This window comes from Octodon degus, unplaced genomic scaffold, assembly GCF_000260255.1.
Source record: "Octodon degus isolate 3935 unplaced genomic scaffold, OctDeg1.0 scaffold00010, whole genome shotgun sequence".
NCBI lineage: Eukaryota > Metazoa > Chordata > Mammalia > Rodentia > Octodontidae > Octodon > Octodon degus.
This window is the reverse complement of record NW_004524586.1, coordinates 2,581,538-2,608,612: the sequence shown is the minus strand read 5'-3', so window position 1 is coordinate 2,608,612 and position 27,075 is coordinate 2,581,538. Positions and strand designations below refer to the sequence as shown.

The window sequence follows — 27,075 nt, the reverse complement described above, 5'->3', positions numbered from 1 at the left end:
AGCTCACCTAGAGCCTGGCTCCTGTCAGACGTGGCTGGGCTGGCCGTACAGTTGCTGTAAGGCCTCAGGATGAGGGGAGAGGTGTCCTAGGGAGCTCACCTAGAGCTTGGCTCCTGTCAGACGTGGCTGGGCTGGCCGTACAGTTGCTGTAAGGCCTCAGGATGAGGGGAGAGGTGTCCTAGGGAGCTCACCTAGAGCCTGGCTCCTGTCAGACGCGGCTGGGTTGGCCGTACAGTTGCTGTAAGGTCTCAGCTCACCAGAGAGTAGCATCCCCACCTTCAGTCATTCCTAGAAAGAAGCTGTGGCTCCCCCAAGGGAAGTTTGTATCATTTGTGGATTTCAGGCCCCTGTGAACAGCTGAGACGGGAAGGACAGGAGAAGTTAGAGACTCTTGCTAGGAAGAGACTTGGAAACCGTTCTTGTGGCACGTAAAGATGGCCAGGAGTGAGCAGGTAGACTGGTGGCAACCAAACCGGGTTCAAAGTGCAGTATAACCAGGAGAACCTCAGACAAAACAGGTAATTGCTGTCTGGGTTTTAGTACCTTGTGTGACTGTTAATACTGTTATTAGCGTTATTGTGGGTGAGTTTGGAATGCTCTGAACCTGCTGTGTGCTTTTCTGGGCCCGGCACACTGCCTTCTTGGTACTGCCATAGACATGAAAAGTAATTTCTGAAGAGCACACAGTCCTGGCCGAGGGCTCGGGGCCTAGTTTGTACTGATATGTATCTATGTCATCTCCAACAAAATACCATGTAAGACAGTAAGGACAGCAGTACGACCTATATAAGATAAAGATGTCTAACATGTGTTCATGTGTAATATATTCAGAGGATGCAGTAATGACTTGCATCTATTTCTTTAAAAAATTATAAAAAATTTTCGTGCTTCTCACGTGGAGCGTATCTATACTCTGTACCCCAGCAGTTCTAGTTAAGTGCCCAGTAAAGGTGGGCCCACGTGAGCACAAGGACATGTGGGAAATTTTCCAAGCAGTGCTGTTCACGACCGCCCCAAATTTGAAACAAGCCAAATCTCACAATGAAATCAATCAGTGGTCCCATAGTTCTATGATATAAAGCACCACAGCAGTGAAAATGCAAGAAATACAGTTATTCCCAGTTGCATGAATGAGACCCCCCCCCCCAAAGGACATTAGGAGAAAGATGACAAATAAGGGTACAGGGAAAATAACTGTGTGAGTCTAGTTTTGTAAAGTTAAGCAAGCACGCTTAATCTTCAGTACCAGAAATCAGGGTCAGGATAAGTCTTTGTCAGGAGGTTTGTGGCAGGAAAGGGGGTGTAGAAGTTCAGCTCGCCTTCTGTTTCTTTTGCCTGGTGTTATCTCTCTGGGTGTGTTCTTTTTGTGAGGATACACTGGGGTGTACAGTTATGATGTGTATTCTTGTTTGCGTGCTGTACTTCAGTAAAGTTTACTTAGAGACCTAGTGCTTCCAAGAGCAAACAGCACACATTGGGGAAATCCTAAGGTAAACACTTGCCGTAATTTTGCTTCCGTGAGGTAAATACTCTTTAAGGGCTGGCTGCAAAACTGTCCAGCTCGTTTTTCATATGCAGTGCATTTTTAAAGCCAAATGGGGAATTCTTTAGGTTTCATTGTTTTGTGCTTTCTGCTTTATTTTTGCTCGACAAATCAAGAATTAAAGACATCCTGATTTTGTGGGGAAGTGTATTTTTGGCTCTAGCTTGATGTTGAGTTCTAAGCCATATTTTAGTCATTTTTAGTTTGTATGTCCTTGAGCAGGCTAGCATCTGAAAACTCCCATCATTCATAAAATGGGAGTAGCTGGACTTGTCCTCAGTGTTTAGTGAGGATCAAGATGGTGCATGTGGAGATCCTAGCACTGTGCCTAATGCGGGGAAGGCTTCAGGATAGTGTACCATTAAGGACCTTCTAACGATCGCTACCATGCATCAAGTGCTAATTAGCTGCCACATTATTACTATTTTTTTCTTCCTGTACTTAGGACAGGGTCTACAGGGTCTCCCTATGTAGATTGGACTCTGTAGTGGTCCTCCTGTTTTCAGCTTCCCAAGCACTGGGCTTACAGTCGTGCACCGCCACACCCAGTCTCAATCACTGCCTCAGTGCCCCTAGGGCTGGGGCCTGCATGGCATGCTGGGGATTGAACCTGGCTGCTGTGCTCTGCCTAAGCAGGCACTTTAGTCCAGTGAGCTATCAGGCCGGCCCTCACATATTGTTCTAAACTCTTTACCATTCAGTGACATTTAAACCTTCCCAAAAGTCCAATGAGGTTGTTACCATTATACATTTCATATGATCAGTGAAGAAATTATGTCAGAGTAACTTGCCCAGTGTTTAGAGATTAGGTTTTGGGTAATGAGTTGTGGTTGCCAGAACCATTTAAAGCTTGCCCTGTTCATCAGTGCTGTTTGAAAACTTGAACAGCTTGGTGACTTCTTACTTAAGCAGTTGGTCAGAGTGTTCTGCTTTGCCCCCTCATTTTTATGCTCCTATCTAACAGTGGTCTTTGAGACTGAGAGAGAGAGAACAGTTTCTTTGAACTGCACCCCGAGCCCTAACAGCTTCATTTGGAAATGACCCTGCGTTAAGGCACAACTGGTCTTCAAGCACCTAGACTACTTACTTGCCTCACTTCCTGGAGCAAATGGTTGTAGACTAACCAAGAGTGTTTGGAAGCAGTCTTGTGTGTGGCCACGAAGCTTCCGTGGCTCTGATGTGGCTTCGAAGTCTGGATCCCAGCCTGAGCCAACAAACAGAAGGAGCCAGAAGGTTCTGGAGGGAGAGAGTTCAGGCTCCGTGTGCTACACCACAGGGCCCTGTGTTGTCACTCAGCTTGAAATTTGCCAAATGAATACCTAAGTACCTTGGCAAGCTGTTGGATCGGTGGAGGCGGCGGTAGAGGCGCTGGCTTTGAAATTGACCTGGACTTCGAGTTGCTTTATCCTGGGTGTGTTTTGTGTAACATTAAGTTGTAACTGTCACTACTATACTTATGCTGTCTTTCTCAGCTACGTGCAGGATGGACTAGGCGATTTATAACAACAAAGTGCATTTGTTACATTTAAAATACAACCCCTATATGATTTAGCAAAAAATTGGAACACCCAAGAGGAAAGAAAAGTGTGCCAGGAGCTTGTTTTGTGTAACTACACGCTGTATTTGTGTATGTTTTTTCTGGCCACGCAGAACGGGAGCCACACTGATTTACTGGGACATCTGCGTTGAAATTACTTAGTGCTCTATTTGCATAGCACCTTCAAGGACGTTGACCAACAAAGTAGGGTATTTATTTATTTATTTATAGCCTGTTTTGATAGAAGAGAAATTAACATTTCTTTCAGATGCTTTCCCTGTCCTGATATTAAGCTCTTTCTGGAGGAGCAGAGATTTTAACATTGAAGCATATTTTTGTCTACCTGGTACCTTATTTAGGGAGAGAGCTTATGAGTTCACGTCTCCTGTAAGTTTTTCAAAATTGATGCACATTAGACTTTTCTGGGAATCTTTTAAAAATATATAGCTTAAGGGCTGGGGGCTGTAGCCTCATATTAGAGCATATGCTTAGCATGAATGCAGTCGTAGGGCTTACCCCTAGCTCAAACAGTGAAATGAAATGAAATATAAAATAAAATAATCCCTGGTTTCTCTGAGTCGATCCTCTTTGATGGCTCAGAAGTAGAGGTGAAGCTCTAGCTCTAATTTTAATTTTAGAATTGCTTAAACCATTTGACAAATACTTGGTTGTCACCCTCAGTTCTGTATCGTCAGGACAACAGTACAGTTTATCTTCCAGGCGGGAATACTTTGGAGAACCAAACAGTGCTCTTCCTTGGTAAGCTAGAGAAATAGGTTATTGCCGTGGGTATCTGGTAATTCTGCCCAAAAAGTGTTTCATTTCTTTTCTTTCCTTAGAATTTCTTTTCCTGGACATGTATTCAACCCCTGAACTCTATTGCAAACCTGTTTATTTATGTAATCATTCTTTCTGAAACTTTGAACTGAGCCAGTAGCCGTACGAGTTCATTTATATGTAGGGGCCGGGAGGAGATATAAATGAGGTTTTGGTGGTGGTTAGGGGCTTGGGGACAGTCTTACTGTGCAGTGCAGGCTGGCCTTGAGCTCACTGTGTAGCCCAGGGTGGCCTAAATTCACAGTCATCCTCCTGCCCCAGCCTTCCAAGTGCCGGGAATACAGGTGTCACTTTCATGCATGGCTGCAAGTGAGTGTTGATGAGATGGTTAGCTACTGAGAACGTTAGCTGCAGACTGATGTAAATGGCAGCTGGTGCTGGCTTTCTGAGTTGGGAGCACCAAGTGCGATGGCACTGGATGGCACTGGTGGCTGAGTCGGGTTGTGAGCCTCCTCTGAGGCTGCCCTCAGGGCTGGCTGTTGCCACTTGGGAATCCAGGACCACGATTGTCAGCTTGGCTGATTTTTCATAAGCATAGAATTTAGGAGTTTATGTGAAATTTGCTAGTAAATCAACATTGACAGGTAATTTAAATTAAAATAAAAACAGAACCTAAATTATGGGCTAACTTCATTTCATAGACCTCCACTTCTCAGTGCTAAGCCTAGAGAGTCAGTAAGACATGAAATTGTAAGTAGGACTGGCTTCTGGGGGTCCACTAGGGAAGGCTGCCCTCAAGGGAGGCTGAGCGGAGACCCCTCCATGGCCGGAGTTCGATCTGCCTGTGAGAATATCTGTCACATGTCACAGGCCGGGCTAGGGTGTAGTGGTTGTTTCTTAGCTGTAACTAACTGGACGTGTCGCATGCTGTTTCAGTTCCTTTGTTGGTCTTTATCGTCAACCGGACAGGGCTGCTAACTGCCCAGTCCTCTTTGGGCTCTGCTCCCTGCCTTCTGTCCTGTGTTTCCTCCACCCTGGCCCACGTGCTGTTCTTGGAGCTTGGCGTGGTCTTTTCTGCTCCTTATGTGGCTTTGCAGTTTTAAGCAGCACCTCCTTCAGGAAATCTTTTCTGATTCTCCCTTTGGGGGAATCGATCGCCTCCTTGAGCAGAGCGCTCATTAGCTGTCGTCCCTGGTCTGTGTCCTCCATACACTGGAATCCCTGATGGCTGGCATTGTCCTTTTCACAACTGCATTCCGTGCCTTGGCATCTGCAAACAAAATCTCCCGCTTTTTCTGCGCTCTCAGGGTATGCTGTGCCTTAGCTTTGTGCTCTAGTTTTAGGGGCTAAGAAGGAAGGCAGGCAGTTGGGTTTCCTGGAGTCTGTTGAACTAATAGGTCTGTTCTTTGGAGGGGAGCGTGGAGTTTCTTTAGAAATGGGAGCTGACTGGGTTGTGAGCTGGCTCTGTGGCCAGGTGGAGCCTGCTGCGTGCGCTCTGCCCCTCCCCAGCTGAGACGCCGCCTCCCCCTCACCTGGGATGATGCAAATGATGCTGCCTGCCTGCCTGGATCACAGGAAGACTGCGAGTGAACCCTCGCTCAACCCTTGGATTGAGCTCTTGGAGAAGTAATGGATGACAAGAATCCACCACTTCAGACAGGAGCTCATCTGTTGAGAAACAATTTTTTATAGATTTTTTTTTAATGTACATGTTTACAGAACACAGTGATTACATTTATGGTGGGGAATTTGTATATGAGCGTAGCACATCTCGATTCTCTCTGTTCCCTTCCCCTCCCACCCTTCCCTGTTCCCTCCAGCTTTTGTTCTCTTTCCCATTTTCAGAAGCTGTTTCTTTTTTTAAAAATCCCCTTTCCCTATTGAATAAACCTGGAGAACAGCAATGGAGATCAAAAAAAAAAAAAAAAAAATCCCCTTTCCCTTCCTTCTCCCCCCCATCTCCTGTTCCCCGTCTTCCCCTTTGAAGATCTCCCTACTTCCTCTTACCTGTCGCTTACTTTGCTCTTTGTACGTTGGGCTCCTCACGTGAGAGACATCAGCAAAAGTGTGTGTGTCTGGTTTATGTTACTTAGTGCAGTAGCATTTCACCGTATATGGGTATTCCATTTTCTCGGGCCCATCTGTGGATGGGCCTGGACGCTGTTTCCAGGACTCAGCTGTTGTGAATTGTGTGGCTAGAAAAATGGGTGTGTGCGGGTCACTGTCACGTGGAAACGTTAGCTCCTGCAGAATACACCCGAAGGCGAGTATCTGGGCCAAAAGGAATTTCTGTTGTTAGGTTTTTGGATAATCATACAGATCCTGCTGTGGTTATAGTAGCTTATATTCGCACCACCTGTGTGGGAGACACACACATGCGTGTGCTCCTGCCACCTCGCTGACGTTTGGCACTGTTTGACTTCTTGGTGATCGTCCTTCTCTCTGGACTGAGATGACAGCTCGGCGTTGTTGCGCTTTGCACTGCCCGGGTGGCCCGCGGTGCTGGCCATCTTTCATGTGGTATTCATCGGCCGTTTGTACTTGCGCTTCCGAGAAATGTCTGTTCACGTTGGTTGCCCGTTTTTTGATCGGGTCTTTTATTTTGGAGAGACTTCAGATTTTTGAATTCTTTATGTAGACTAGATGTCAGTCCTGAGGTATCCACAGCTGGTAATTTTTTTCCCATTCTGGAGGTTGTCTTTTCACTCTGCTGGTTCTTTCCTTTGCTGCGCTTTTTAATTTGCTATGATTCTATTTGCTGGTATTATTGCCTGTGCCTTTGGGATTCTGTTCAGAGTCCTTTCCTCTGCCTGTGTCTCTGAGAGCTTTACTAGTTGGTAAAACGTCCAGCAGATTGCTTCTGTGATAACAGTTAGATCTTTGACCTATTGTGAAGCACCTGAGTGTAGACTCAGTCTTTGGCTTGTGGATGTCCTATTTTCCCAGCACTGTTTGTTAAAGAGGTTCTCTGCTCTCCGCTCTGTGTTTCTGGTCCCTTTGCAGAGAGGAACTCTTCAGTACTGGGGCACAGGCCTCGTCTCCCCCAGTCCATTTCGGTACCGGGTCGTGATCTGAGTATTTTGTAAAGGGCACGGTGCAGCCCAGAGCCGTGGGGGCCTCGTCCTGTGTCGGGACGGAACCCTGTCAGCCACGGGCTGTGACACTCCAGTCCTGTGTAGAAGACCACTGGACTGTTCTTTGGCTCTGACTGTTGGTTCAGAGTCTGTTTTGGTGTTGGCTGAAGCAGAAAAGGATGGAATTTGAAATGAGATGTAGTTCAGATTCAGGCCCAAGCCTTTTACCAGTGACCCTGAATCCACCACAGCTGAATGGATTCAGGGTTTACCTGTGACCCTGAATCCACCATTCTGTGTCTTTTTCTCTTACTTGTCAAGTTGTCTATTGCGGGAGCGCTCAGCATTATCTCAGTAGGGGATGGTGCATGAGAAAGCTTGGCAAAATGCAAAGAGTTTGTCATTTGTTTACATAAATACATTTTTTCCCCCAAAAGATATGGCTCATAAAAGCATGTGCACTTAATCCGTTTGTGAGTAATTACATGTGTGTGCCATTTGATGATACTGTCATGTAATTTTCCAAGATTTCTTTTGGCTTCATGTTAATTTGACTTAATAATAAAAAGAGAAGAAGGAAAGAAGGAAGGGGAAAGGAAGATGAAAGAAAGAGAGAGAGAGAGAGAGAGAAAATGAAAGAAATCAGACTAAGGACAGATGGGATGGCTAAGTCTTGATTACTCAGGCTTGGGACTTGTCAAACTGGTTCTAGCTTGTCCAGGGCCTGTTGGGAAGGAATGTTTTGAGCAAAAATGCCACTCCTGTGAAACAGTTGGGACCAAATACTGGGAAGTCGAGACAGCAATAATTGCATATAAAAAAGTAAGAAGAAATTTGTATTTTATCTTTTGAACTACCCCATTCTTGTCTAGTCTCTTTATTTTCATTTTGCAGTGAATTTATTCCCAGATGATGAGATGAGGGGAGGTGATTATTTTATTTTATTTTATGTATTTAGTACAGGGTCTCACTACAGAGCTCAGACACTTGTAGTGATTCTCCTGTTTTGAGCCTCCTAAGCACTGGGATTACAGGCGTGCGCCACCACGCCCAGTCTCAGTCACCCTCTCAGTACACCCCCAGGGAGCTGGGTCAGCCTGGCATGCCTGGTATTTAACTCCTGTCGCTGTGCCTGCCTAAGCAGGCACTGTAGTCTGCTCAGCCATTTGGCTGGCCCTGATCATTTGATTTTAAAATGAAAATATTTCTGATTATTTTGGAATGCTCATTTTCAAAGGACAGAATGAAGTAGCCTGACTGCATCTGTTGCAGCGCTAGCTATTTTAGATTTAGTCATTCACTAGATAAAATTTACTGGGGACTGGGGTTGCTTTGACACACAGACCTGCCCTCGTACACTTTAGCCTTATAGTAGACAAGGGGATGCTCCAGTATAGCTTCACTGGAGAATGTGACAGGTGCCAGACGAAGAACGGAGTGCACAGACAGGGTGATGGAGACCTCCTCCAGACTGGAGCTCAGAGCAGGCTCTCAGGAGAGCCTTGTGAGGGTGCCTCCCGCCGGAGCAGTTCATCAGCTAAGTTCCTGGAGTGGAAAAGAGCTGAGGGAGGACCCTGGAGCTAGAGCGTAGAGTGGAGGTGGTGTAATGACACGAAGGAGGAAAACCCTGCCTCAAGGGCCTTGCTAAGGATTTTGGATTTTATCCTGAGATGACTGCTATGTGTGTGTGTATGTATTTGGTACAGCATCTCACTATGTAGCTCGGACTCATAGTGATCCTCCTGTTTTAGCCTCCCCAGCGCTGGGATTACAGGCCTGCGCCACCATGCCCAGTCTCAGTTGCTGGTGTGGCATGTGGTGCTGGGGATCGAACCCCAGTGCCTGTGCTTGCCTAAGCAGCTGCTTAGTTTGCTGAGCTATCTCGCCGGCTCAGTGACTGCCCTGTAGCACTGCCAGACTTGACACAGTAGATGCGTTTGAGCAGGCAGTACCCTTGACTCCAGGAGCTTTGCCACTCTATAACCTTTGCCTCTCTCAAATAAAGTGATGCTCAGATAGGGGCGTTTAAAAAAAAAATCAATCTGTATTGCCCTTTAGCAAAAGCAGAATACATTTGCAGTCATACCAGATCAGCCTTCTCAGGAAGATGGATCCAAAAATGAGAGCATTTTGTTTACACGGCCAGCCCTGGGTGACTCAGAAGCCGACTTCCAGTGTGGACTGAGGACAGGGCGGCCTGCGCTTGTCTGTCTGCACTCTCATTGGCTGCCTGAGAAGAAGGTCTGAACCTTGAATTGGGGGCTTACGTTTTCCGTGCCAGATCTCTGGTAAACAGATGATGGGAAAGCCAGAGAGGAAGGCTAGGAGGTCAAGATCTCTGTCTTGGTTTCCACATCCTGCCACATTCCAGGAGAGTTTTGCCTGATAAAGTCATAGCGTGTTGGAGCAGCTGGGAGCTTCAGGATCGACTCACCGCCCTCATGTTGTGGGGTCAGGGTGCAGGTCAGGGAGTGAACGAAGACTCAGGGGTCACACCGAGTGCTCCCCAGGGGTTAGCATTTGCAGCTGGGTGGAGGCTGACTGGAAACGGAATGCTGAAAACGACATCTGAAATATGGGGGCTTCCGTTCCGTTTTGGTGCCTCGAGGACCTCAGATCTGTGTCCAGCCTCGTGGAGGGAACGAGTGTTCACTGCATCTTTCCGCGCTGGCTCCCAGGAGCCGCCCGGACTTCTCCAGGGCCACGCCACAGCCCTGTGGGCGCTGAGCCTGGGGCGGGGGGCTAGTGCCACACTGCTCTGGGGACACGGCTTCCCAGTTAAGAGAGGTTTTTGGTGTCAGAAAGTCCTGAGCTGAGCCTGGAGTGATAATAGCAACTTTTAGTATTACTTGCTTGAGAAAATACCCAACAGCAGATGTTTTCTCTGAGGTTAATCTACTTCAAAATGAGTTTGTATTTGTTCCTCCAAACTGCATCAGTATTTACTGGAAAATTAGTTGTCCGTCTGTGGGAGAGACATGCTGCATGCTCCCTGCTGTCACACTGCTCGGTAGGCAGGTGGATTTGCAGGCTTGGTGTGGTGGCCTGGTTTCTTGCAAGCGTCGGTGGTCTGTAAATTTAGAACCGTTGGTCTAGAGGCGTTAGCTTGTAGAAAGCCGTCTACCTATGGGCAGGATGCCAACCAGCTGACTTCTTGGGTGGAAAGAAGTGAATCAATATAAACCCACATCTTATTTTATTATTATTATTATTATTATTTTTATTTATTTTTTTTTTTTGCAGAACCGGGGATTGAACTCAGGCCCTTGCGCTTGCCAGGGAAGTGCTTATTCCACTGAGCCATCTCCCCGGCTCCTATTTTTATTATTTTTTAATGTATTTGATTGTTGCAGGGTCTTACTACGCAGCTCGGACTCATAGTGATCCTCCTGTTTTCAGCTTCTCCCACACTGGGATTACAGGCGTGTACCCCTACACCTGGACTCTGTGGCCAGCTCTGTGGCCAGCTCAGCCCTGGGGGTGGGGCTGGCATGGTATGTGGTGTGGGGCATTGAACCTTGGTCCCTGCATTTCCTAAGCAGGCGCTTTAGTCTGCTGAGCTATCTCACTGGCCCTAGACCCATAGTTTAAACCTACCATATTTAAAATTTTTGCTTTTTTTTTTTTTTCTTTAAATTACAAAAATAGTTCAAGCTCATGGTTAAACACATCCCAGAAATTTATCACAGTGATCAATTTGGTGGGCAGTGTTCCAGTTTTCTTTTGTACATATAACACACTTTTTAACATTTTTATAGATATAGGATTTACTTTACATAATGTTCTCTGAAAGTATATGTGGTTTTTAAAATGTAATGGGTGACTTATTTTAAGGAAGTAACAAAGTTCAGCAGGAAGAACGTTGGTTATGGCTCAGGGCTGGAGTTTGTAATGGACTAGTTGAATGACTAGTAAGAAGTGATGTACTGGTTGGGTGATCCCTGGTAAGGCTTAAACCTTCCTAAGCCCCAATTTCCTGGTCTTTCCAATGGGGCCTGCTGTTTGTCCTTTCTCACAAGGTTGTTGTAAGCATCCAGTGAGATCACACACAGAAGAGGACTCTTGGGTGGCGTAAATATAAAGGATTATTGTTATTTCAAGTCTTTACTTGAGCCCTTTTTCCCTTTTTAAATGCTTTTCTAAGGGGCTGGGGAGATGGCTCAGTAGAATGCAAAGGCCTGAGTTCAATCCCCAGTTCCGCCAAAAAAAAAAAAGAATGCTTTTCTACAAATCAGTGAATAGTTAACCTGATGGTCACAGAATGGTTTCCTTGGGACAAATGACAATTAGGTCTCTGTCCTTTTTTTTGCCAGGTCACTCCTGGAAGCAAAGCTGCCACCGCTAATTTATGTATCGGAGATGTAATCACAGCAATCGATGGAGAAAACACCAGCAACATGACGCACTTGGAAGCTCAGAACAAAATCAAGGGCTGCGTGGACAACATGACTCTCACAGTAACCAGGTGAGGCTGGGACGCATTTCTTTATTCTTGACCGATTAGAAGCTGCTTATGGACGGGGGCTTCCGTGCCGTCTCAGGGCTCCCCCCACCTCCCAACTCTGTACTCTGCGTGCTGGAAGTGTGCCCAAAATTCTGTAGACAGGCTTTTGGGTTGCATGTCTTCCTCTATAAGTTTTGTACTGTGGGCTCCTTTTAGATACCTGCATTTTCACTTGATTCAGCACAACTAACCAAAGTTCCAAGTAAGTAAAACTCAATTAACTATTGTTGGGTATATTAAAATGAAAAATTCTTTCTGGGGACCGTAAGAATCAGTTTAGGATGCTGCTCCTGCCACAGTGCATTCAGCAGGTATTGTGGCAGGAGACTACAGTAACACAGAAAGATTTCAGTGTGCTAGACAAAAGGCCGAGGGCACCTTTTAGTGTAGTACAGGAAGGAGCTGTGGCTGAAGGGACAGGCACGTAGAACCCCTTGGGAGTCGTAATTAGGGTAGGTAGGGTTTCCATTCTTTCATTTAGTTTTGGAAGAGATTCCACAAAAGCAAGATTTTAGGAGTGATTTGTTTCAGCTTTCAGTGGCTTTCTGTTTCCTGTTGGGCCAAGTTCAGGCTCTTTCTTCTGATCTGTGAGTGTGTCCTTCAGCGTCTGTCGCCTTGGCCTCCACAGCCCTTCATTGGGTTCTGTAAAGTATATGTATTGCTTTTTCCTGCTCTGTGCCACAGAGTTGGCAAGAAGACCAACAGTGGGCCAATATGTCAAAGTACTTCGTCCACTTCAGAGTCCTACTGCATGAGATGCATCATTTTATTAAGATCTTCTTCTCAAAAGCACATTCAGTCGTTGTTCTTTTTATTTTGAGACAGTTTCTCACTCTGTAGTCCAGGCTGGCTTTGAACTCACTATGTAGCCCAGGCTGGTGCACAGCGGTCTTCCTGCCCCAGCCTCCTGGGAGCGCAGGTGTGTACCACCACACCCGGCACCACTCCTCATTCTTAGCTCCATTTGTCTCAGTACAAATGCATTCCTTTATGTTCTAGTGGGATCCATTCATACGTTCATTAACTAATTGATTAATTGATTTTTCTGTTCATTTACCAACAATTGAACAGATGCATTTTGTGCCTGACAGTGCGCTGGGTCTCTGACAACAGCAAAGATTAGTATAAACATTCTCTACTTTCAACCCTACACTAATGAAAACTGAGACTACACTAACGTTACTGCGTGTGACTGCTAGGAAGACAGTATTTTGCAAGCTTGAAAAAGGAGACATTGCTTCCATTTGATGCAAATGAACTTCGTGAATAAGTTGATTATCTGGCCTGGCCTGGCCTGGAACACTGCCTATAGGAGAGGCTCGATCCGTTCCAGCAGAGGTGGAGCCGCATGAGGCCTGCAGCAGGGAGCCTGTGCTTGGTATCAGATAAGCGTGATGAGGGAGTCGGGGGCTCTGTGGAAGGAGACGGGGCAGCTTGGTAGCCACCCTAGGTCTGTTTGTGGAAATTATCAGATGTGAATGGATGTCCCCAGATTAGGGCTTTCCAGAGATCACAGTGGTTGCAATGAAGGTAAAAGTCCCCAGAGAGGGAACATTTTGTAAGCTGTTTTCAGCGAATGCAGTCATCCCTCAGTATCTGTGGGAGGCTGTTTTTAGGGCCCTACAGATACCCAAATCAGTGACTATTCACCTGCCTTACACAAAATGGCACAGTATGTGTGCGTAACCTTTGCGTATCTTCTCATTCATGACTCTAGATTCCTTGCAGTACAGGAATAATGCTACATAGTCATTATTCTGTGTTACTTCGGGAACAATGACAAGGAAAAAATTTAGACATGTTCAGTACCAACACACGTTTTTTTTTTCCACATATAGCCTGTCTATAGTTGATTGAGTCTGAGAATGTGGTGCCCATTGGTACGAGGCTGTTTCTATTACTAATTCAGCATAAATGAAACAACAGCTTTGGGCTGGGGATGTTGCTAAGTGGTTAAAAGTGCTTGCCTAGTATGTTCCAGGCCCTGGATTCAACCCTCAGCTCTGCCCATCCTCAAAATGAAAAAGAAATGATGTCTTTGTTCATCTGTTGCAGATCTGAACATAAAATCTGGTCTCCTCTAGTGACCGAGGAGGGGAAGCGCCACCCGTACAAGATGAATTTAGCCTCTGAACCCCAAGTGAGTACTTGCCCACCTTTGCAGCTCCTCCTGCTACCAGCAGCCTTGTCACTTTTGACCCAGATCCTGGCACAGTGTTCCCAGTTCTTGTACCCTGGGGGCCTGGGAAGCCTGAGGCAGAGAGAGCCTTTCAGGTCCCTGGAATGTGGCTGTTTTTCAGTTCTTCCTTAAAGGGAAATGAGGGAGGGGGCGCTGGAAAGGCCCATAGCAGGGAACCACCTGAGCTGGGATGGGAAGGTGTAGGTAGGGGAAGCTGGAAAAAACCTTCTCCAGGTGGTGCCTTAACATAAGCAGGATTGGCGGGACCAAGGTGAAATCCAGGAGCTAGCTTGGATTGTTTGCGATTGAAGATACAAACAGTTCATTCCAGGAACATTAGTAAATTTAGGTTCTGAGGCACAAAGCCTTTAAAACAAATGAGGGTAAATCTTTAGTAACCTTGCTTTTGTTTCCCTGTAGCCTCCGTGAGTCTTGGGTGAAAATTTCTGTTTCTCTCACGGTGAAACTTCTAGTGAGATATCAACACTACTAAATTAAAGTGGCAGTTAGTATTGAAAACTGTGATAGGGAGCACTTGCACAATTTGTTGGCTAAACAGAATTTCCTGGAATAGCAGGCTGCCTTGCAGATACCCAGGTACATGTCGAGGAGTGAAGTTTCAAACCAAAAGAGGTCAGAAGAGTTTTTATTGGGAAAGAGGAGAGTAGCTCCTGGATTTCCAGAAGTCCGGAATGGGGAGCCCACATGGCCTCCTGAGCCAGAGCTGATTATATGTAAACGGAGCGCAGAAATTGTTCAGTTGTCTAGCAGTCACCTGTCGCGGGTGGCCTTGTGGATTTAAAATGACCAGCTGGGACTCAGGCTTTTTGCCCAGTTCTTGGACATGTAGGGTTTGCCAGAAACTTGGATTTCAGAAGAAGCTGGTTAATTTGCATTGTAAATTTCTCAAAATTCAGAAGCTTATTAGCGAGAGGCTGCACCTCATGCTGCCTGAGAGAAGTTCATTCCTTGACCTGTCTTAGTTAACTTTCTTAATTTTTATCAGTGTGGCTGGTCATCCCACTCTCTCAGACCCTTCAGCTAGCTAACTGCCTTATTTGTGAGCTAACTAAATAAAGTATTTTTCTACATTTAGATCACATATTTGTAAATAAATCAATCTCTCAGTAGGTGGTTTATTTTTTGTTAAATCTTAAGTGCTCTTGAGTGAATGCCGACTTTTTGAAATAAGGGAAAGAAAGAATGCTCAGAAGATTTTTTTAAAGTTTCTCATGTAGTAAACTCATACAGTTTCTCTAATATGTTGCTTGTGGCAAATACATGTCTGATGTGTAATTAATAACTTAATGATAAATTGATGATGAGATTTACAAATTTTAGACTGAGTTGTGATTGTTACACATTTAACACCAGTTAAAGATTTGAAATTTATTTATTTTTTTCTAAGTGTAGGATACTGGTTTTTATGGTGAAGACAGAAAAAAGGATAACACATAGGTAGTTATCTTTGACATAAATAGAATTGTATGAAATTGAAGTGGTTCATTTGTAGATGTTGTCATGTTTTCTCAAATAGTGTCCATTAAAATTTCAGAAATCACAAAACTTTTTCCACTAATAAAAATAACTAAAAATTCTGAAAGTGACTTTAAGTAAAATTTCTAGTCTGTAGCTTCAAAGTGACCTGAACATATTCTATACAAGTCTTGTAATAAAAATTGGTAAGATGATAAGAGTACAAACTGGCTGTTGTGCTGGCTAAGTTAAAACATGCCACCCAGCTAATTTCAACTTCGCTAAACATTCTCAGCCATTTCATTAAATTTACTAGGAATGTTAATTTTATTTATTTATTTATTTATTTATTTTTGCGGAACTGGGGATTGAACTCAGGCCCTTGTGCTTGCCAGGCAAGCGCTTATTCTACTGAGCCATCTCCTCGGCCCCCAGGAATGTTAAATTTTAATGTGCTGTTTTCATATATTTTATAGCACATCAGAAATGATTTTATTTTACTTTGGTCTATCTGAAATCATAGTTTTCTCTTAAAATAATCACAATAATTTACATTTCAGTAATTCTATTTTACTTGAATTTTCATCTTAAACCTAAGATCTGATTACTTGTGTTACTATTTTGGAGGTAATATTAATATATCGAATGTGTACAATTCTCAAACGCTTTAAATCTAATGTGTTTATTTTTCTGTGGATTCTGATTATCCTGTGTTCATATGAAAAGGCTGCCCAGCTCTTATTTTCACAAAATCTTCCACTTGTAGCTGCCCTAAACTAGATGAAAAATGACTAAGAGCAGAGTTCACCCTAGTAAAAAGATCTGTTGGTGCTTGCCGAGCCTGCCAACACCCCAGCTTATCTGAGGTCAGGGCAGCTACACACCTACTTCGCATTTCCTCATTATTGAGTCTCCTTGGAGACTGATGAATACAAAGCCCAAACAATTACGTCATCCCTTCTAAAAGGCAAGTCCTGAATCTGCCTGCCCTCTGGGGATACAGATACTCCTTTTATGTACAAACCAGATACATTCTTGCCGGATTCTTTCTTTATAAAGTCAAAAATCAGGATTTCCAATCTGAGCTTTCCATGGTCTTCCCTTTTAATTAGGAACGTGCTTCTGGGAGGGTAGCGGAACCAGGGCCCTTTGGAGGTCTGCAGTGAGCCAGGCGCGGCACACCACTCCTTCCCATCAAGTCTTTGTGAAGAAGGCTTTATCTTATCCATTTCTAAGATGAGAAATGACCTCAAAAATGTGTGACTTGCCTGCAGCTCAACAGGCAGTAACAGGGGAAAATGGAGCCAAGTTAGAAAAAGAAGGGTTTTCAGGTGTTGTGGCCAGTGCTGCCCCCAGGAGCTGCCCTGGGGAGACCGTGGGAGGAGTGTCGCCCGCCACTGCCGGGCAGATCGCGAATCCACTGCTGTTTTTGCAGCGGGGCCTTAGTGATTTCATGTGAGTGCTTTGGATAACTGTGCCGTAAAATGACTCAGCAGTGCTCTGTTAATGCTGAATTCTTTTTCTTAAGGAGTTATATGTCCTTTTTTGTAGTTATCTGAGTACACTTAGCTTTTACCTGACGTAGACAAAGTCATGTAAGTTTATGGGGTAAAACCTCTCTGAGTCTGACTTGGAGAGAAATTCAATATGAAGAGTGAATAAGGAATCTTACAAAAATATTTTCATAATACCTTTTTGCAAATTGGGTATATAAAGTGAATGAAGCTGTTAGTTTTTGTCTGTAATGGTTTTTAAGAAAATATTGAAGATTTAACAGAAAAGTGGGGAGGGAGAAAGGGAAGAATGATAGAGGGACAGGAGCTCTTGGAAGAGCTGTTCTGGGATGAGTACGTAACCTAGAGACTGGAGTGCAGGCGGTTCCCAAGAACTCTCAGTGATGACGCCTGCTCCGAGCCTCAGCTGCACATGGCGTGCGGTATCTCAAAGCGGCGGGTGGATCCAGAGCGTTGTAGCAGGAAGCGCTTATAGCGTCATCCGAAAGCCTGAGTTTGTTGTTCTGATAGTGCTTAGGCACTTTTTTTTGTAGCTTTTTAAGATTTTATCTTTTTATTTTTTAAGGAGAATAAAAAAATAGTAGGAACAAAACGATTAGAAATGATACAGAATTTAGGGCCGGCCAGGTGGCTCGGGAGATGACTCAGTAGATTAAGCACTTGCCTGGCAAGTGCAAGGATCTGAGTTCAATCCCCGGTTCCGGGGGGGATGCGCCTATTTAGGCCGACTCGGGGGCTCAGAGTTGGGGATGCCATTCGATGCCTGGCACGCCGTTGTGCTGGCTCCGCCCCCAGGGCACGAGGAGACAGTGATGGAGACTGGGCGTGGTGGCGCACGCCTGTAATCCCAGCCCTTGGGAGGCTGGACACAGGAGAATCACTACGAGTCTGGTCTGTGTAGTGAGACCCTGTACTAAATACATTAAAAAAAAAAGATGCAAAATTTCGCTTAACAAAATAATAGGAATTCAACAGTGGTTATATTGTGTGTTGTTTTCTTTAAATTGCAAAATAGGGCCCAAAAAATGCTATAAACGGTTAAGAAGGAGAGAGAAAAGTAAATGTACGCGTGAACTGCTCCTTTCAATAGACCAGCAGAAATCAGCAGTACAATTATCCAAGTCACCCTGTGTTACACATGTATATCTTCCCATCCTTTTTTCTTTCTTATGTCTTTTCCCTGATCCCTTTTGTTCCATCTCTAAAGAGTTTTTGTTTTGTTTTTTCAAAGTAGTTTTAGTGTGAAGCAGTGTTTGGGGTGTCTGTATGGAAGCTCTTTGAGGTTGTAGTTGTAGTGAATATTCACCTGACTTGTACTTGTGACAGGGCCAGGGTGGGGGCGGAAGGTCCATTCTCAAATTACAGAGGCCAGGAAAAAGAACCCCTGGAACTCTGGTCCTTGTTGCAGCCCTACAGTCCCACCCCTGTAACACATTGTCTCTGATTGGCCTCATCTTTCTCCCACGAGGAACAATGGGCTCTAATCCCTTCATTGTCTCTCGGTGGCAACTGAGACCTCCTCTGCCTTGTCGCAGCTGTTCCCCCTGTGGCCTCGCTGTCTCCCATCTTGGTAACCAAACTCAGTCAGTTCTGGGATACTTTTTGTCACTTCCTGTCATCATCTCCTGCGCTGTGCTGGCTCGAGTGACTGCATGTTCTGATCCTCTTGATTCCTTAATCCTTCTGGAATGTCCTCTGAAAGGGTGCTTCTGCTGAGACTTGGATCCTGGCAGCTCGAGGCAGCTCGGCCCTGCCCAGGGCTACCTGGAGAACCAGAAGGCAGAGCCGAGGCAGAGTGAACTTGCGCGGGCACCCTTCCCCATCCTCGCCTTGTCTCGCTGGGTCCTCTGGGGTCTCTCAGTTAGGACCCTAACTGAGCAGGGCCCTCCTGGCTCAGGTGGATCTTCTCCCGGGCTCGCAGCCTGCAGGACCCGCTGAGTGGTGTGTGTTGGATGCTCCTCTTGATTTTTCCTTTGCTTTCTGCATGCAGGAGGTCCAGCATATAGGAAGCGCCCACAACCGAAGCGCCATGCCCTTTACTGCCTCCCCTGCCTCCAGCGCTGCCCCCAGAGTCATCAAGAACCAGTACAACAACCCCGCTGGCCTCTACTCACCTGAAAACATCTCTAGCTTCAACAGTGCCGTGGAGTCAAAGACTGCAGCCAGTGGGGAAGAGGCGAATGGCAGGCCGTAAGTATGCCCACCGTTTTTCCTCCAGGTCAGTCCTCGAAGGGACTTTTAATCCAGATTTGTGGAGAAAAACCCATGTTCATTTCCTTCATATACAAAAAGGGGACAATACTTTCTTTATAGAATTGCAAAAATAAGAAGTCAATGTAAAATGCCCTGCACCGCGTCTGCCACACATAACTTCTGTAACTGTTTTGCAAATCATAATCGAGAACTGATGTCATTCTTGTCCTGATGGCTGTGGCGGTCTACTGCACTTCATTTCTACTGCTTCTGGTTCTTCCTTGACAGAATTGTTGCTTCCTGAGAAATCCCTCAGTCTTCCTAGGTGGGGAGCACTTGAGAAAATGTAGTGTAGTTTTTATTCCCTGTCTGTTCTGGAAAAAGGAAATACCTCACCGTGCACAGTGGTGGTGGAGCCGTGTTTGCTTCCCCCTGTTGGAGACACTTCCAGGTCCTCATCTCGGTCCAAGAAGCCAATATTTGTAATCCCAAAGTCACGTTATTGGAATCCCATCAAGTTGATTCCAATCTACCACTTACAATGCAACCCATGGCAAAAATAAAGACACTAAGTTATATTTTCAATCATCGGGGAGTCAAGGGACTCTAAGTCTAGCCACGAAGATGGCTTTCTGGAACCAAGAGTGCGACCCAGGGCCTCACTCGGTTTTTATTCAGTAGGAGAGTGACTTGAGGAGGATTGACTGAGAATTGTGGGAAGTAGGTGACCATTGTGAGTTGAGCTAGGTGGGTGGCCTGCATTTACCTCTGCCGTATGCAGAGAGAGTCCTCTGCATTATATAGTATCTAATGTTTTGGTAAGTCTGGTGCTTCAGCTTTGATGCAGTCTTTCAAGCCCCAGGAAGTCATGGCCTCTGTCATGAGGCTCAATCCCAGCTGGTGCCGCAGAGCATTAGCTCTACCATCCTGTCTCCACCCAGCTCATATTAAAGAGCAGCAGGTGTAGGTTACCAGGGAAACAGCACGCCACCTTCAAAGACTATCACCAGCACCTCAGCTAGACCAATACATATTGCTTAAGGCCAACTGAAGGATAAACAGAAGTCCCAGCCAGCTCTGTACAGGACAATACAAGGAAATAGGGTCAGGCTCAGTCAAAATGAACAGTCCCTCTTTCAGGGAGAGCTGCTCAGGTGGTCCTCCACACCCCCCAGAGTGGACCAAAAAATGTAACAGAGGAGAATTCCCTGAGGATGTAGGTGCCTGTACACAGTCCAGGGCTCTGACATGGGGCAGAGGCAGGCTCACCCAGGGCAGGGGTGGGCTGAACGAGAGAGCACGTGGAAGAAGCTGCTTGCTTGGGATGCACGGCTTGTCTCCTGTTGGGGGCTGCTTAGGCTCAGTTGCCTTGAGTCTTTGCAGAACATCTTCTGGTTCTTCGCAGCAGAGGCTCCATTGTCTGCTCCATCCGTAGCCTGTGAGCATATGTTCCGAAACACCAGCAGCCAGCGCACGGCAGAGAAGCTAGACCCTTACCCAGGGGAGAGTCAGAGATAGACCCAGCTCTGTGCGTAGGAAGCAGGTGGACTGGGTTAGGAGCTGCCAACTCCGACGCCCAGAGAGCCAGTAGCGGCGCTCTGGGGGCAGGCGGGGGCTGCAGTGACCTGTGGCAGCTGTGCAGTGCCTGTCCCCCACAGGGCCCGCTGCTCCGTGGCTCCCGCCGGGCGCTGCCTGCAGGCCTGCGCTTCCCATCTTTGCTGATTTATCTCATTTAGGCATAAATTGGGAGAACCTCCCTCCTTATATCTGTGGTCTTCTGGATTTTAAATGTTAGTTCCATTTAAATTTTACTAGAAAGTCTGTGGTCATCCGGGCTTGTCTGAGTTTGAGAAGCAGTCCCCAGTGTTTTTTTTTTTTTTGTATTTTAGGGAAGGGTGTTCAGGTTCTCACTACTAGATCAGGCTCACAGTCCTCATCTGATTACAGCCTCCCAAAAGCTGGGATTACAGGTGCATTGGCACATGCCACCATGCCCAGGCTCAACTGCAGTCTCAGCGTGCCCTGGGGGCGGGGCTGGCATGGCAGGCCCGGGGATTGAACCCCTGGTCTCTGAGCCTGCTTGCAGGTGCTTTAATCTGCTGAACCATTTGGCTGGCCCTAGCATTCCCACTTTGAATTCTCTATTTCTGTATTAACCATGAAATCTGTTTGCTGTTGAGTTTTTCCCTAATTCACTGTTACTCATAATCTGCCTAACCCATAAGGCATTTGAATTGCATACCCGTTGTTTCCAATGCAGATGAAGCTAGAAGCTCCGCACTATTAGAAAAGGCTGTTGTAGGAATCCCACTCAAGGGTGTATTGGCTCCACTGTGTGTAGGGTCTGCCATTTCTTTGTAGAAAAGAGACAGGTGTTACTGGGTAGCATCTCTGTGCAGGTCCCTGTGTCTGACACTGAGAGGATGCTGTGTTTTTCTCATTGGTATCTTAGAATTTCGTAAGGCACACTTTTTTGCTGAGGTGCTTTAGCTTTACACAATGTTGAAATTCATTGACATTTATCGTAGTAACCAAGACAAAGTGGCCACCAGTGCCTTGTTTTTTCCCAGATTGTGGTTGCTGTAAGGACTTACCTGCTTGAGATCAGGGTGGCCCTCGGGGTGACTGCAGGGGTGCTCAGTGTACCTAAGAAAAAGTGTCAGTGTGGACCTCGCCTCCCGCAAGCTCTCCACAGACGTGCCCATGGTGGCTTCCAGGCAGCCTGAGGAGTGATAGTAGCACCCAAGGCCACCGTCCCCTGTCTCCCGGCTTTGGTGCTGGGGAGCTGAGAACGTGACCTTCCCGAACTGTCTAGAGTGGAATGGTCCATGCGCTGGATGCAGTAACCGGGAAATGACACAGCCTTAATCGAAAGAGCTGCTATGTGCAGGGAGGAGTATGTGCCTGCAGAGTATTTTTAGTGTGGCCGTGGCTATTTTTCCTTCATTACTGTCTTTTTTCTTCTCATGCTTCTGGCTTGCTCTCCTCTCCTAAAATCTGAAAAATTTCAATCTAAAACTTGTCTCTTTTATCACAGTCTGCAGTGGCTTCTTACTCCTTGTCAGAAATCTTACCAATTTTCCCAGATAGGGGGCCCAGCTTCTGTTTCATCCCCAGCTCTTGAGGATGTGTTTAGAAACCGCGGGAAGGGAGTACCAGCAGCGCCAGCCTTGCCGCACGTGTAGGGGTCTCTACCTGCTGATTTGTTCCGCTGCCAGAAAAGATTCTGCCAGCCCAGCAGCCACCCGGTAACCTTGCTGGCTCAGTCAGCACAAGTCCCAAGCGCCTGTTTAGTCTGTGAAATTTGCTGAGGATCCAGAATTGGTTCACTGCATAGTTTGTGTCTGACGTCATCTCCCATTTCCCGGGGCTTGCCCTGGGTTTCTAAGTCCTGGTGTGTGTGTGTGTGTGTGTGTGTGTGTGTGTGTGTGTGTATCCATCTGTTTAATGTGTTTCTTACACAGTTGCACCCCAGTCAGGTCAGAAAACAAACAGCCCTGCCGGTGGGGGAGGCAGGCAGGGGGATCTTCTGGTACCCCTCTTTCTCCAGCACACACAGCTGAGAGGGAGGTCCTCCGCAGTGTTTTTTCCAGCTCAGCTTAGCAGTCGTGGCTGGAGGCTTGTTGTATACCAGGCGAGTGAAGGAAACGCTGTTCTGTTCAATGCCGAGCTAGCATCTTCCCTCTGACCTCTTTGCATTGACACAAGTTTAGCTCTGATTATTATCTGATTATTTAGAGCCTGAGTTTCATTATTAATGTGGTACTGCATGATATTTCCTAAAGGTTTTGTAAGTGGAGGATCCTTGCATACCAGCCTTGCCTCTTCCCAGCTAGAGGACCCGAGGGGAGCCACATAACCTCTCTGAGCTCGATCTCCCGTCCTGTCCTCTAGGGTGGGGCTCATACTAACCACTCACTGCCGGCTTGTTGAGAATGCGGCGAGGTGTGTGAAAGGCCTTGAGTACAGGGCCTCTGCCAGGTGGGAGGTGCGGCTGCGTCCCCCTGCCTCCATTGCCCGGGAGGAACTGTGTCCCCAGTACTTACTTCTTAGCACTGGGGACTCCTGAAAGGTGGAAGCGTGTAGACCACTGTGGAGAGTTTTGTGATGTGCAGTAAACTTCCTCATTTCTCAGCATGGTAGCCTAAGTTCAGCCAGCTGGCCTGCCAGTAGGGTTAATCAGCTTCCTGAAGAGTGGTGGCCTCTTCCTGGAGTATTCCGTGGAGCCCCATAACCAGCTCAGCAGGCCCAGTACTAGCGCTTCCAAGCTGTGTTCTCGGGTGTTGCCCGGCATTCTTGTAAGGCAGATTTCTAAGCAGAAGTATTGGAGATAAAGGACTATGTTGGCCTCCGATTCAAGTGCTGTCAGGGAATCGCGGTGACCCTGCTGTGTGTGGAGCCAGATCAGAAGCTTACTCGCATAAAGGTGGCTGCTTGTTCCTCTAGCCCACCTGGACGTCTCCATGTCTGGGGGTTTCTCCCTCTTCTCCTGGTGCCCGTCATTGTTCCTCTGGTTTCTGAGCACAGGACCGACATCTCGGCCGTAAGGCCAAGAGCAGAGTGCGGAGGTCAGGCTTCCTTTCCAAAGCCAAGTGTGTAGGGCTTCCCAGAATTGCTCTTTTCGCTGAAGTTCTCATTTCTGCAGACGTGAGCCATAGGAGTGTTCTGAGTCTGCCTATCTCTTGCTGTCCACCTAAAAATGTGGGCTGGGGTAGGGCTCCGCAGGACAGTACCTGCCTGGGAAGCGGTTCCCGGTACCAAAGGAAAAAAAAGAACAGAAGCAAGTATGAAGTCTCTCTGTCATTTCTGTTTAGCACTTCTATCATTTGGGGAGAAAAATTCTTAATATGTAAATGTTTTATTCTCAGAAATAATACAAAGAGACCCTTTCTGCCTTTTGCCCAGTTTACCCATGCCTTGTCTTCACGATACCCGCTTGAGCAGACTGTCCTGCTGCTGCTGCCGCCTGTCGCTGGTACCTCGAAGACCTTCCGCCTGCGCCTGGGTTTCTCCTGTGGTTCCTTTGGTGCACGCTCGCTTCCCTGCACACCCGGTCCCCCGCTCCCTGGCAGTTCACTGAGCTGCTCTTTGGTTTTGTAGTTTATTTAGCTCAAGAACATTGTATGAATGGGGTCGTGAAGTGTAGCGCTTTCTGGGATTGGCTTGGCTTTTTTTCCCTTAGCATTGTCTGGAGAACTATTTAGACTTTTTTTTTTTAAATACACCAATAGTTCGTTCCTCCTCTGCCTCCATTTTAAGGTACTATCTTTTTTTTCTCTTATGCTACAAACAACACAACATAAAATTTGCTATTTTAACCATTTCTTAAGCAAATAGCGTGGTAATGTGAAGTGCACGGGCCCTGTGCTGTGGATCTGTAGAATTTAAGTGAAATAAATCAGACACACATGTGAATACAGTGTTGTTTATCAGGTGTTAGAAGCCGGAAGTGCAAATAAGGACCAAAGTGTGTAATAGATATTGTAAAATAGGAAGACAGGTTCCAATGGGGAGAACAAAGGAGGGGAGGGGACAGGCAAGAAGGAAAGAGTAAAACAAAGAGAAAAGAAGGAAAACTCAGAGACAGACTTTTGTAAATTGGGCAGGGAGCAGAGGCTGCAGGGAGGGTAGGCGTGTGGAAGGAAAGGACACGTTGTGGCGCCGCAGGCGCAGATCCTCTAGGATAAAGGGGATCCTTGCGTTTATCTAAAATGTACCAACAACATCTGATTTAAAAAACAGAAAAACCAAAACTCGTGCCCATGAATGGCAGCTCTGCTCTCTGTGCCCCGCCCCAGAAACTCATCCTGCTCTGTGTTTCTGAGAATTTGTTAGATTTCTCCTGTGTGCATTCTTTCTGGGATTGGCTTAGGTCACTGTCACTTGATGTCTTCAAGGTTTAGCTATGCTGTAGTGTGCGACAGAACTTTGTGAATAACATTGACATATTTGCATTAGCAGATTCACTCATTTGCTAATAGGTATCTTGACTACTTTCTCCTCTTGGTTATTGTGACGTGGGTGTGCAGATAGATCTTTGCGGTCCTCTTTAATGGCCAAGGCTGAATCCCAACCTTTTCCCCGGAAGATGGAGAGCAAGGCGAGGGTGTGTGATAGCCATCACTTTTACTCAGCATGGTGCTTGCTGTAAACTGCAGTCAGTGTAAGAAGGCAGAAAGGTAGAATAATTTCTTCCATGCTGTTTTTCAAAATTGGCTGAACTATTACAGTTCTTTTACCTTTTCCTATAAATTTAGATTTGTTTATTTATTGACAAACTGGCCTTGAACTCACTATGTAGCCCAGACTGGCCTCAAACTCCTGGCAGTCCTGCCTCAGCCTCCTGAGTGCTGGGATTAAAGGCATGCAACACTACGCACAGCTAGAATATCCTGAAATATCTGTAAAATCTTGTGGTATTTTATTGTGAATTATGGTAAACTTAACCACTGTACGTCGTTTTGGAGAGAACTGAGTTCTTTAGTCTTTCATCCTCTGATTCACAGATGGGGTACCATTTTACTTATTTAGAGCCTCTTTAATTTTTTTCACCAACATTTTGATATTTTCAGCATACAAGTCTCACGCATGTTTTGTTAGATTTACATGTAATAAACTAAGTACACCTTTTGGGCAAGTGTAAATAGTATGGTGTTTTTAATTTCAGTGACCACATGTCTATTGCTAGAATAAGGAAATACATTTGAATTTTTCATGTTTATTTGGAGTCCTTTGTGCTTATTTTAATGTATTCTTATTGAATCCGTTAAGTAGTCCTAGGAGGGATTTTATTTTTTTTTGGTGGATTCCTTGTAAATTTCCTTTTGTTTTGTTGAGAGTTTGTATTTTTTTTTTTAAATCATAACTAGATGTTAATCCTTGTCAAATGGTTTGCTATGATTTTTCTGTAGCCTGTTAAGGTGGTAGATCATGGTGATTGATTTTTGATTATTAAGCTATTGTAACCCTGAAATAAACTCCAGTTGTTAATGGCATATAATTCTTATACATTGCTGAATTTTATTTGTTAATAATTTACCTGGGCATTTTACATCTATACTTTTGGATTATATTACTCTATAAATAGTTTCCTTTCTCCAAATGCTATTATCTGATTTTTAAGTCATTGTAATTTGACAGAGTAAGGTAGAAAATGTTCTCTTCTGTTGTGTGGAAGAGATTGTGTAGAGTAGGTGTTGATTCTTTATGTATTTGGTTCAGGGTCTCATTACGCAGCTCGGACCTGTAGTGATCTTCGTGTTTTCAGCCTCCCCAGCTCTGGGATTACAGGTGTGCACCACCACACCCAGTCTTGGTGGCCAACTTGGGTGTGCCTAGGGGCAGGACCAGTGCTGTATGTGGTGCCGGGAATTGAACCCAGGTCCTTGCGCTTGCCAGGCAGGTGCTTAGACTGCCAAACTATCTTTCCAGCCCCATACCACGGGTTTTGATATGTTATACTTTTGTTTTCATTTGTAGTATGTTGTGATTTCCTGTAGACTTCTTTTTGACTTAAATATTACTTAGAAGTCTACTTTTAAGTGTTCCTGTTTTCTTTCTGTGACTGGTTTTCTAGTTTGAATCCACTGTGGTCACAGAACATGCTCCGTATGGTTTCAGTTCTTTAATGTTTGCTGGGGTTTATTTTACGGCCTGGGTCAGGATGTGTTCTTGGTGTTGCGGTTGTGCACACTTGCATGTTCTGCTTTGGCAGGCAGAATGGTTTATGAGTGCCCAGTGGATTGTGGTAATTTTGAGTTTTTCTGTACAGAATAATAAAGTGATGGGAGCGGGGACATAGACCTTTGGGTTTAAGGGGTGGCAAAGGGCATGCTAATGTTAATCAACAAAAAGCAGGAGTGGCACACTGCTGTCTGACAGAGAGCGCATCTGAATGACAATCACCAGAGAAGGAAAGGAACACACAGTAATCACAAAAAGCCCAACCCAGCAAGAAGCTGTAGAAGCCTGCTTCTATGCTCCTATCAAATGACAGAGCTCAAAATATATATATTTTTTCTGTACCAGGGATTGAACTCGGGACCTTGAGATTCCCAGGCAGGCACTTATGCCACTGAGTTACATCCTCAGCCTAGTTTTGTTTTTTAAAGAGAATAAAGAATAGCAAAAGAAGACATTAGAAATGATGCAAATTTTCACTAAACAAAATAACAGGAATTCAATAATAGTTTTTATATTGTATATTGTTGTCTTCAAATTGGTTGTTCAGATTAACAGATGTTACCATGTAAAACTGGTCAGAAAAGCTATAAAAAAA

The 27,075-nt window shown here is 45.6% G+C and overlaps 1 protein-coding gene across 1 annotated transcript in view; it reads left to right on the top strand.

Moving 5' to 3' along the window:
* Pdlim1 (PDZ and LIM domain 1) overlaps positions 1-27,075 on the top strand; it is a 47,181-nt gene that overhangs the window by 8,060 nt on the left and 12,046 nt on the right. The window contains exons 3-5 of the mRNA XM_023709031.1: positions 11,245-11,396; positions 13,491-13,575; positions 18,595-18,794. Of these exons, the coding sequence (XP_023564799.1) occupies positions 11,245-11,396; positions 13,491-13,575; positions 18,595-18,794 (437 nt within the window). The remainder of the gene's footprint in view (positions 1-11,244; positions 11,397-13,490; positions 13,576-18,594; positions 18,795-27,075) is intronic.